Here is a 12,190-nt window from a genome sequence, read left to right as displayed (position 1 = left end):
ATGGCTGTTCTGCCTATCTGTTTTCACAGTGTCCAGACCACTTTACTGCAGCTTTACTCTATAAGGTTTCTGTGTCCCAAGAACAAAGTTCCAGCAGACTATATACACTTTGGTGAGGTTTTATCAGGTTTATCTAGCTGGATTTTTCTAACCTTCTAGGAAAGGAACAAGGGAGTGTGAGTGTGTGTGTGTGTGTGTGTAAGAGTAGGATTTCTACTTCTTCTGATGACAAATGCAATGCAAATGCAAAAAATAGGACTGCTGTGGTTTAGGGGCTCTAGGGCATTTATAATAAGGATGATGGCCTGCCTGGACTATGTCATAGCCAGCAAGGTGCCTGCATATGGCTTAGGCATAGTCCGACCTGGAGGCAAGGTGTTAACCAAATTGGTCCCTATGGAGCACCCTCTCACATCCCCAGGATTTATGTAACAACTTGTGATTTCTCCTCTTTCCGTCTGGTGTCTTGCCTGATTTGTGTCACTCCCTCTCATGTTGCTCCCTTGTCTTAGGAATGGGGAGGGTTCTCCTCCCCCCCACCCATCCCCCCCACCCCAGATCCAGGAGAACAGCTACCTTCCAGCATGCTGACATGCATGGCATCATTGGCTTTTTTTGGGACACTGAGCATCACCTCCAGGCCATCCTTGAGCTCCCCTTTACCTTCTTCACAGCAAGTTAAAAGTTCCTGGGAAAAAAAGTCCAGACATAATTAGAACCATTTCCCCCAAGCTTTCCTGCCCGCCCACCATCTAACCCATCAAGGCAATCACACACCAGCTTCATGCTCTGTAATGGTTCCACCTAAGCTATAAGGAAAGTGGGATGAGGAGTGTCTCTGAAGAGTTCAACCACTGGATTTTCCCCAGACAGACTTTCCTCAACTCAATTTAGTCCAAACCAGGGTTTCAAAGTGGTCCATTTCAGTTCAAACCCCTGCTCAAAATATGCATTTCCACCCCAGATATACTCAATCAGAATCTACGTTTTAACAAGATTCTTACGCATACATAAGAATCACCTGGGGATGTTGGTAAAATGTAGTTTCTGATTCAGTGTATCTGGGGTGCAAAGGCAAATCCTCAGCAGTAGGTTGAACCAGAATGAGCCGGTCTGAAAGCCTGATCCAAACTAACTCAATCCAACCTATCTCCAAAATGGCTGGCACCAAGACAGGAACTAAGGAGCTCTTGTGGCACTGTGGTTAAGGCATTGAGCTGCTAACCAAAAGGTAGATGGTTCGAATCCATCAGCCACTCCATGGGAAGAAGATGAGGTGACCTACTTCTGTAAAGATTTACAAACTTGGAGTCAGAATCTACTCGATGGCAGGGTTTTTTATTTTTATTTATTTATTTATTTTATTAAATCAGCAACTAGGGCACTAGATAGTCCTCCTTGAGAGGTGGATACCCCTGATATGGCATACAAAAGAGGTAGAGTATTGTGGAATCAAAAAGGAAAGAGGAAGGGTATGCTAAAGAATAAACAGCACACATATATCACTGCACATCTTTTGCTAATACCACTTTTATTTACACATCTCTATTGCCTGATTAAGGAGCCCCTGTGGTACACTGGTTAAGTGCTTGGCTACTTACCAAAATGTTGGTGGTTCAAACTCACCACCAGCCACAGGAGAAAGATTTGGCAGTTTACTTCCACAAAGATTTACAGCCTTGGAAACACTATGGGGCACTTCTAATCTGTCCTATACGGTAGCTATGAGTTGGAATCAACTCAATTGCAGTGGGTTTGGGTTTGGGGTGACTGCCTGAATGCTGAGTTCTACCATACTGGGGGCAACTTGAGGCCTGAGACATTATAAATTTATAACATTTCAGAGCTATAAAAGGCTTTAGATCATGTGGATTAGGAGTTGCTAACCTGGGGTCAGTGGGTGGGATTCTAGACTAGTCTTTATTGTTAGATGAGGAAACTGATTAAGAGAGGTGAACTGATTTTTCCTCAGGCCATATAACTTATAGGCCAAGTGGGGGATTGAATCCAAGTTCAGTACCCCACCCATCACACCAACTCTTGGGTTCCCCGCTGCTACTACACTGAGACTCCTGGAGGCTGGTGAGAAGAAGAATTTTCCTTCTTCATCGGAGACTAGGTCATCATCATACATAGTATCTGATTGATACAGGAAAGATTATTTCCAACTATTTTAGGAATCATAAAGACTTTTTGGAATATTTTTTCCCAAACTTCTCATTTTCTATCAGGGTTATTGTATGTTGCTCACTTTGACACTGGGAAGGAAACAGTTAAGCAAAAGTTCTGCAATCCATAATCTGTTTTTGCAGAGGCAGCTAGGAAATGGAGAGGTAGGAAAGGGTTTACTTTCAAGAAAGAGAGAACTTGACCAGATCACATCCTATAAACATGCTAATGACATACCTCCTGGCAAATAAACTAATGATACTTGCTAGCAAAAGAATCCTTATCTATGGAATGCTTTTTAGCAGGATCTATCTGGCCTGTCTAGGATTTCTTATTATAAATAAACCTGGAATCTGTGTGTTTAGGGTCATGGCTCTCTGGAAAGTGTCACATAAACGATACAACTATCTAAGTATAAAGTGGGTATGTTTCTTGGCCAGCGTGTCTCCTTTCAGGGTGCTATGACCACATACACCATTTAGAGAGTCTGTATGTTAACCTGGGTTAGAGCACGTCCTGATGCTGCAGGAAAGGACATGGAGCTGCATTAGTAGTCCCGGACTCCTCTCCAGTTCACCTCTACCTCGAGACTATTTGTATCTGGGAACCTATTGGTAAAGCTTGATACTTGCTAAAATATCTGATTCTAATCCTTTGTGTTACCTCAGATATATTCCCATATGAAAAAGGGAGCGCTGAATGGCCAGAGAGAGGTGAACTCCCCAGTGCACATGTTTGGGAGGTAGACGTGATCAGTTCTAAGCTCTATTCTGGTTCCAGTCGGTGTGAAGCCATTATTGTTCAGAGAGTTGTAGTTGCTTCTGCCAGTCTGAAGTTCTCTGATTCCTTTTGCCCTTTTCCTAAATTTCCCCTCCTAATTTGTTCTTATACATCATCAAAGGAACTTCTGAGGCAGAAGCATAAGAGAAGAAATATGCTTCAGCTGACAAGAGAAAACACCAATTAGTTTAATCCCCCAAAGCAATTTCACAAGCCCACCGATCTACCAGCAAAGCCAATAAATTCTCCTCAGATCCTTTGATACAGTTTATGGTAAGGAGAAGGCTCCACATTTAATTTAGACTCCAAAAAGACAGCTATAGCTGATTTACACAGAGAATATTGAACACTCTAACTGACATATAGTTACTACTTTCATGCTACACCTAGAGTGATGAACCCTAGAGAATATTGATAATTAAATATCAGTTTACTTGGAATAAAACTGACTTTAATGAGAAAATAAATCCCATATTATTTATTTATAGTAAAAGCTCAGCAAACCATTTTTTCTGTTACTCAGAAAGCATGCTGCCACTGGCACATTTAAAACCAGCCAAAATTACCTAAGTCTTTTCTCAATAATTTTACAACTTTCCCACAATCAAATTCCCTCTGTTTTATCATTTCACTTTTCAGTTATATGCACAGTTACTCCTCAATGTCCAACTCCAGGATGAAGACCCAGAGCCCACCCCTCCATCTGCCTAAAGCAAAACACAGGACAGTCTATTCCATTCTTCACTTCCCTTCCTTGTCCATGTCACATAATCAATCCTGGGGAATCTCAGCCTTATGGGATTGAAAAGCAAAGGTGGAAAGCTATTCTCCTAGAACTACATCCTAATCGATTTAAAACACTGGCAGTGTGGATTCGATGGTATTTTTAAAATTCACAATCCTACCAATTCTTGAAAGGGCTTTTCTTAAATCTAACCTACACACAAAAAATAAATTTTTGAAACTATCAGCACAAGAAAAATAATTTAGAAGGATCAAGCATTAAGTGGGATAGGGAAGGAGAGGATGTTTAGACACAGAAATCTAGGCTAAGGAGAAACTATTTTAAGTAACCACAAAGCTTAACTTTCTGATAGTCAAAGGCTCTCCTGATATAAAGGTAGGAAGCACAATAATTTTTCAGGAGAGAGTTCCCAAGCCCCATTCTGAGCTTTTGTGAGAGTTTCTGTGGCTCCTTATAGAAAAACCAGTTGCTGTTAAGTTGACTCTGATTCATGGTGATCCATGTGTGTCAGAGTAGAACTGTGTTCCATAGAGTTTTCAATGGCTTATTTTTTTGGCATGGATTGCCAGGCCTTTCTTCTGCAAGGTCTTTGGATGGACTCAAACCACCAACATCTTGGTTAGTAGTCGAGTGCAATAACCATTTGTTTCACTCAGAGACTCCCAAGTCTTTATATAAGATACTTAAAACAAAGATGATGAGATCTTCAAAAGTGGCTCAGCCAAAATAGCCAAGATGTTCTGCACAATGTTATTCCTCACACTGATACTCATTAAAGGCCAGGGGCATCGTATTGAGTTATAATTCTCTATGCCATTTCTGCAGGACTGAATGATTTCAGGGACCATGATCTCATCTTGGAAACGAGAAAGGAAAAGGTTCACAGGAAGGATGCTGAAAGGAAATGATGGTGCTTGGCTCACTCTGACCCAGAGGAGGTAAGAGATATATGGTGCAGAGGCTCTCCACAATCTCCACCTTACTGCCACTCCACTCTTCTTAGCCCAGAACCACAAGTGCTAAGTCAATGGCACAAGCTGGGAATGATAAGCACATACCATTGGGACTAGAGCCCTAGATTTGAAACTAGACTGATTTTCAGGTTTAGTCAAGTTAGAGTATGTGAATGCCTACAGAATCTCTAGAGATGAGCTTAAATTTATCAGATTTTCTTTGGAACTACACTGCTTAAAACATGTCCCCCACTATTCATTTATTCTTTGCATTTGAGGAGCAATCAGCAAAATATTCAAAGTGAGCGAAACCTTTACTCCTTAAGAATTAATATAAAGGAAGAAAGAAGAAAACCAAAATTAATGGAAACAATCAGTCCTAGTGACTGGTATACCATCCAATCTGCAACCTATACAACTATGAGACCAGAAGAACTAGATGGTGCCCGGCTAGCACTGTCATCCACTTGGAAGGGATGTAGGAGATCCTGGATAGAGAGGGAGAACAATGTGGAATAAAACTCAAAATCATTTGGAGGGGGAAAAAAAAAAGAAGGTGGGGACCAGGTTTGCTGGTCCAATAGAGCGTGATGGAACCACTGAGACTATGGCCCCTAGCTGCCCTTCAGGTCTGGAATTGAACCCACACCTGTGGTTTCCAGACAAACAAAGTACAGGCATGTGAGTTAAACATTTACCTCAAGTAGACACACGCCCTGGAGAGAATAATCATGGGAGAAGGAAGGGCTGCTTATGCACAGGGAGACAGCTCAGGGCACAGGAGAGTATGGAGGGATGGGAGGGGAGCTGTTGCATTGTGGTAAACTGTGGTCAATGACATGTGACAAAGTATATGTGAACTGCTGTATGGAAAGCGAATTTGCTCTGTAAATCTTCACCCAAATCACAATAAATAATAATAATAATAATAAAAAGAATTAATATAAATAGGGGCTATATAGTTGCCTACAATATCAACTTCTCAGGCTTTCTGGAGAAATGCCCATGTTTTCATACTATCAGTATACCCTTATTTGAGAAGAATCTACCCAAATTATTCAGTGTTTTCCATAATCTGATTATGTGAATCTTAGAAAAAAATTTTGAGACGAATTCTTGGTTGGCTCTAAAAGAACCCTAACACATGATATCTGAGATGGTGTATTAATATTCACTTTTTGACTATTTTCACTCAAAAACCGTATAGTTTTGACAGATACAGAGATTACAATAGTAGGGGGTCACCTTGGCCTCTACTTCCCATGAAAACTAGAGAGTAAAAATCTTAAGACCCTGTCCCCTGATTCCATCAGAAGCAGGGGCTTCCAGGATGAATCTTCCTGAGGAGGGAGCAATAGAAAAGACCTATAAGTGCCAGCCAGCTGCCTAAGGTGGCAACCTCTGAAGTTGTACAGTGGTGGGTAGGTGTGAAAATAGTCACAACTATTACTGCTTCCATTTTCTCCTCTTTCCTCCCCAAAAATAAGCATCTGGAATTTCATGGATTAAGCCATGTAGTCAGGGACCAGCAATCATCACATGAGCTCACTGTTAACTTTATGCTCTAGGTAGAGAAAACGTCTTTTGAGGAAGCTTTCCCATCCTTAGAGCAAAGCTGAGATTCCCTTGTCCTGGGGAGCAGGGCAGTGGGAGGGTGATAAGGGGGAGGGAGGTACCTTCAGGAGCAGCTGGTACTTGGTGATCCTCTGGACAGGCTTGATTAGGTAAGAAGAGATGGAGTTGGCCAGACCATGCCGCTGTTGTATCTCCTACAGGATGAAAACAGACACCATTAGACACAGAGGGGCACGTGGAGGTTTTGGGATAAGAAGACAGTGAAGAAAAAAGGTTAGACAATTAGAGAAATCAGAAAGTTAGAGAAAATGTTCTTTTATGAAGAGATGAGAATAGAAAGGGAAGCAAGAGAGGCCAAGATGTATTTTATAAATAGAGAAAATAGGAGACATGATGAAAGAAAAGAAACTTTAAGGAAAGAGAGCAGATTTGTGAAACAAAAATAAAGCAGAAATGGTAAGGATAAAAATAGAAAAAAAGAGTGATGAGGTAAATAACCAAAAAGGGTAAAGAAGAGATGAAGAAATAGACATGAAAGAAAAAAAGACAATGACAAGAGAAGTAAAAGATGGATACAAAGGGAAATGAGAGTGCAGGGAGGGTGGAAAATGAAGGTCCTATTCTGATGACTCCTCAGTCTTTATCTACCCTGTAGTCAAAACAGCACAAGGACATATATCTTTCATCACCCTTCTTCAAATTTAACACACTTCTTTTCTTTTGATCAATGGCACTTCTCTCACTTTTTTAGATGTCTTGAGCTGGAAAGCATGGTGTCATTTATAATTGTTTCTCCTCTGTTATCACTGGTGACAAATCTTTCCTTTCCATTTCCACCAACACTACTCTCATCACTCATCCCTGGGCTAGCACTATGACCTTCACCTATCTTTGTGCCTCCAGGTTCTCCTTTCAATCCACTCTATGCACTACCTCCAAAATGACCTCCGACTTCCCAAGGACTAGGTGTTAATGAAGGTCAGAGAAGAGTGTACTTTAATCTCCGCCCTCAAGAAACTTACAGGTTAGGTGGCTGAGAATACTCACACATAAAATAATTAGAGAACAATAAAGGATTGCAAGGGTTGCTACAGAGAGAGAGATGGCTGGGATCAGGGGTGGCCAGAGGTGGTTTAGTAGAGACACAGTCTTCAGCTGAGGCTTAGAGGTTAGGTAGGGTTTGGTGAGCTGAAAAGTTGGAGGAATGGCATTCTCCAAGGGGAGAACATTAAAAGTAATATACAAACATGGATGCTAATCACTGTATGTTTAGAGGATAATGAAGACCATGCCTGAGTGGTACAGATGATACACATCTAGATTCCAGAAGAAGTGAGAAATACAGTTAGATAAGCATGATATAGTTGGATCATTGATAGGATTAAACTAGAAAAATGGAGTTAGGATCTGATAGTGATTTTCTCAATGGTAAAGTATTATAGATCTTAAACAGAAGAAACACATGGTGAATGATATATTTCAGAAAGAGTAATACAAGCCTAATAGCTACACAGGAAATTAAAGTTGAGGGAATAGAAAAAGAGAGACCAGTTGCAACAGTCCAAGTGTGTAAACATGGAGTTACTAGATGATACAGCAACTCCACTCCTAGGTATATACCAAAGAGATATGAAAACATATGTCCATGCAAAGATTTGTCCATGATCCTTATAATAGTAATAGTCAATGGTGGAAACAACCCAAGTGCTTATCAACTGATAAGTGGACAAAATGTAGAATATTCATAGAATGAAGCATTATTTGGCCATAAAAAGAATGAAGTACTAATATATGCTATAACATAGACGAATCTTAAAAACATTATGCTGAGTGAAAGAAGCCATATGTTATATGATTCCATTATTTGAAATGTCCAGAATAGGGACATTTAGAGACACAGAAAGTAGATCTGTGGTTACTTAGGGCTGGGGGAGATGAGGGATCAGGGGATGATAGCTAAAGGTACAGGGTTGCTTCCTGAGGTGATGAACGCATTCTAAAATAGACTGTGCTGATGGTCACCAATGCTGCGAATGTACTAAAACCCACTGTAAATGGGTAAATTATATGGTATGTGAATTATATCTCAATAAAGCTTAAACAAACAAACAAACAAACAAACAAAACCCCAAAACTCCAGGCATCGAACATAGGAGCTTACCCTAAGCTAGAATAGTAAGAGCAAAGAATTGGGAAGAATACAAGACACATTTTAAAGTTAGACTAAATAGGACTTGCAATGGAGCTATGGACTTGCTATGGAGGGAGGTGAAGGGGAGAAAACAACAATGAAAAAATTACTCCACTTACCCCCAAATTCCCCCAGAAAGTAATGATTTTTTCACTTACTTGGCTCTTCTCCAGAGGTGTGTGGTTACAATAGGGTTTGTTCAAGGGTGATGGGCAAAATAGCTGGCTGCTTGAGAGTTTATTTGGAGATTTTAGCAAGAAAGTACAACCCATAACGCATCTTTGACATTCTTCCCTCTGGGAAGACAGTCGGCTCTGGGCAGTCTGCATACGGAGCAGTGAGGAAGGGGCTGCTCCCAGTAGCTAGAGCAGGCTGAATAATCAACAGGGCAACAGGTATCATGGCCATATTGTTCTCACATTTAGGGTAAAAAAACTCTGGATCAAGAGAATGTGTGGGCTTTTCTGGGAATTCAATTTTCTGTCTTATCTTTATCATAATGGATAATAAGTAAATACCTTTATTAAAGATTTTTCTCTTTTATAAAGTGAATGCCTAAAGAAGTTGGTTCTTAAGTACAGAATTTAGGAAAACCCTTCTGATGGAATGGAAATAAGCTATAAAGATTATGCTTTCTAGAAAGCTTTAGGAACAATCAAGAGAGAATACTGCTCACCTTCCTTACTCTACAGTCAGAATAACACCTACTGGACTGGTTTTCTAAGGAGCTCCGGTAGTATAGTAGTTAAGGCATTTGGCTGGTAACCAAAAGGTCAGTGATTTGAACCCACTAGCTGTTCCACAGAAGGGCAGTCTGCTTCTGTCAAGATTTACAGCCTTATAAACCTAATGGAGGTGCCACTATGAGTCAGAATCAACTCAATGGCAGTGAGTTTGGTTTTGGACAGGTTTTCTGGCTGCCATTGATCTTACCACCTAATATAGAGGCTCACCAGGCCTAATGTAGTGGGTAGAGAGTTTGGGGGTATATCTGACTTAGCAGCCACAGTCTAGAAACTGGCTAGAAACAAGAGTGGGAGGAGTATACGACAAAATGAAAATACAGATAGTACCAGGCACTGTGATATGTGTAACTATGAAACAGGCATACCATCAGTCCCCAAGGTCTCCAGGGAGGGAGGTATGTGCAATAGAAAAGTACATTGTTAATCTGCCAAAAGGCAAATTGTTACAAATGCTATAACAGATAAAAAGTATAATGCATGCATAGAGAAAGGGAAATATTCATGCAGGAAGGAACATTTGACCTTTCAATGACAGGTAGAATTTTGAAATGACTGTGTGTGTGTGCATGTGTGCGAAGGGAGGCAATTCATCCTACAGGGACAATAGTGTGAGCAAAAGTAAGGAAGCAGAAGAGTGTAGCACATGCTCAGAGGACAGGACATGTATGTATGTATGTTCTGAGGAAGGCAGAGTGGAAGACAGGGCACAATGCATTTAAAACTTCAAGACCTTCTGGAGACTGCTGCTAAGTAACCAGAAACATCATAAGGGACCTAATTATTGATAAAAGAATGGTGGTACAGAGCATCTAAGTATAGAATTGGTTGGAAGTCTTGAACTGAAGTGAAGTCTGAATATTTCTAACAAGTTCTCAGATGATGTTGATGCTCCTCTTCTGGGGACCACCATTTGGGAACCACTGCATTTGAGGGAGCTGTGTATGAGGGAGAAGTGGAACATCTTAATAAGTCTCTCTAAACATGAGGTTTATGGCTAGCTAGATGTGGTGTTGAAGCATGAAGACAGATTTGCCTTATCCAAAATCATAGTATTTGAGATGGGTTGGGATAAGACAGGGAGCATAAACACTCTCTGTTTTCCTTCTTACTTTATCCATGAGAAAAAGGTTTTAGTGGCCACTGAAGAAAAATGAGGAACAAAGGACAGCTAAACATTCATCATCCCAAAGTAGAGAAGCATTTCCATTGGATCGTTAATTCCCTAATGAGAAAACACAGCTTACATCGAAGAAGGTGCCTGCATGCTCCAAGATCAGCTGGTTGGAATCAGGCTTGTTTTTACAGTAGGTGACATACATCTGAAATTTGTCTGCCTAAAAAGAACAAAGAGAATAAAAGATAAGCATCCATTAGTCCCTTATGTCCATTGTGCCTAAAGGGCCAAGCAAGAGATGTGCAGTTAAACTCTCAGATATTGATGTCTGGATTATCTATGGCAAATGCCCTGGGCCCATTCTCCTCTCATAAGCATTGGGATGCTTTTCCCCTATTGACAGGTAGATAAAACTTGGTGAAAAGTAAGCTTACTCTGGTGGCATAGTGCCTAAGGCATTAGATACTAACCACAAGGTTGGCAGTTTAAACCTACCAGCCACTCCTAGGAAGGAAGACTGGGCAATCTACTTCCAGAGATACCACAACGGCAGTGAGTTTTTTTAATTTTTATTTTAGTTAGTGCTAGAAAAAATAAGGAGCAGCTCTGGTAGCGTAGTGCCTAAGGCACTTGACTGCGACCAGAAGGCTGGCAGTTCAAATCCATCAGCCACTCCTCGGAAGGAAGGTTGGGCAATCTACTTCTGTAGTGATATCGCCTCGGAAACCCAAGGAGGGGTCGCTATGAGTCGGGTCTGACTTGACGGCACATAACAACAACAACAACAACTCACATATAATATATTCTGAAGTTGGACAGAATTTATTTTGAGATTATCCCCCATTTTGGATTATCTATAATTGTGTTCCCCATCTTGAAAAATGACAGCATTTGCTCAAAAAGGAAAATCAAACAATGCAAATGACGCATGATCTCAGGGTAGATCCACTTGTCCTCCAATCATCTCCACTGAGGGTAGTTTGAGGGCATGCCAAGCAACCGACACCATCCCCAACTTCCCAGAAGAGATGATGAAAGGAAAATAAAAGCAAGGTAACCCCTAAGACAGAGTCTGAACAATGATTCCTACCAGATTATGGCTTCAAGTCAATATCCTTATGGTTAGGTGAAAATCTATTTCTTATTTCTCTTATGACCCTTTGAGTTGGTGCTACACACCTTCTCCATTGGGAAAAACCAAATTAAACCAAACTTACTGCCAGTGAGTCAATTCTGACTCACAACGACTCTGCTGGGTTTCCAAGGCTGTGAAATCTTTACAGAAGCAGACTGCCCCATCTTTCTTCTGTGGAGTGGCTGGTGGGTTTCAACCACTGACCTTTTGGTTAGCAGCTGAATGTCTTAGCCACTGCAGCACCAGAGCTCCTTCTTCATTGGCAAAGGTGTGTGTAATTTGGCCATCAAGTACTTTTGTCACTAGTGAAATGCTTCCCATCTCAGTGCCTACAGAACAGTTGGGATGTCCTTTTCTGAAAGAGCAGTCTGGATACGTGCTCATCAGAATGTTGTTGTTGTTGTTGTTAAGGGCCGTCGAGTCATTTCCGACTCATAGCGACCCCATGCACAGCAGAACGAAACACTGCCCGATCCTGTGCCAGACCCACAATCCCTGCTATACTTGATCCCATCATCGCAGCCACCGTATCAATTCATCTCATTGAAGGCCTCCCCCTCTTTCGTCGACCCTCCACCCTACCAAGCATGACATCCTTCTCCAGGAAATGGTCCATTCTTACAACATGACAAAAATAGGTGAGACGAAGTCTGGCCATTTTTGCTTCCAAGGAGCATTCTGGCTGCTCTTCCTCCAGGACAGATCTGTTAGTTCTTTTAGCACTCCACGGTACTTTCAGCATTCTCCGCCAGCACCACAACTCAAAAGCATCAACTCTTCTT

The 12,190-nt window shown here is 41.2% G+C and overlaps 1 protein-coding gene across 1 annotated transcript in view; it reads right to left on the bottom strand.

The window, feature by feature from the left end:
- Nucleotides 1-12,190, bottom strand: part of KALRN (kalirin RhoGEF kinase) — a 1,074,930-nt gene that overhangs the window by 333,652 nt on the left and 729,088 nt on the right. Inside the window, exons 27-29 of the mRNA XM_042782122.1 lie at nucleotides 10,404-10,493; nucleotides 6,324-6,416; nucleotides 577-688 (exon numbers count right to left, since the gene is read on the bottom strand). Of these exons, the coding sequence (XP_042638056.1) occupies nucleotides 577-688; nucleotides 6,324-6,416; nucleotides 10,404-10,493 (295 nt within the window). The remainder of the gene's footprint in view (nucleotides 1-576; nucleotides 689-6,323; nucleotides 6,417-10,403; nucleotides 10,494-12,190) is intronic.

The sequence above is a fragment of the Orycteropus afer genome, unplaced genomic scaffold (assembly GCF_000298275.1).
Source record: "Orycteropus afer afer isolate SDZICR_OR568_19922 unplaced genomic scaffold, OryAfe1.0 scaffold00245, whole genome shotgun sequence".
In the NCBI taxonomy this organism is placed as follows: domain Eukaryota; kingdom Metazoa; phylum Chordata; class Mammalia; order Tubulidentata; family Orycteropodidae; genus Orycteropus; species Orycteropus afer.
This window is presented reverse-complemented; position numbering and strand designations above follow the sequence as displayed.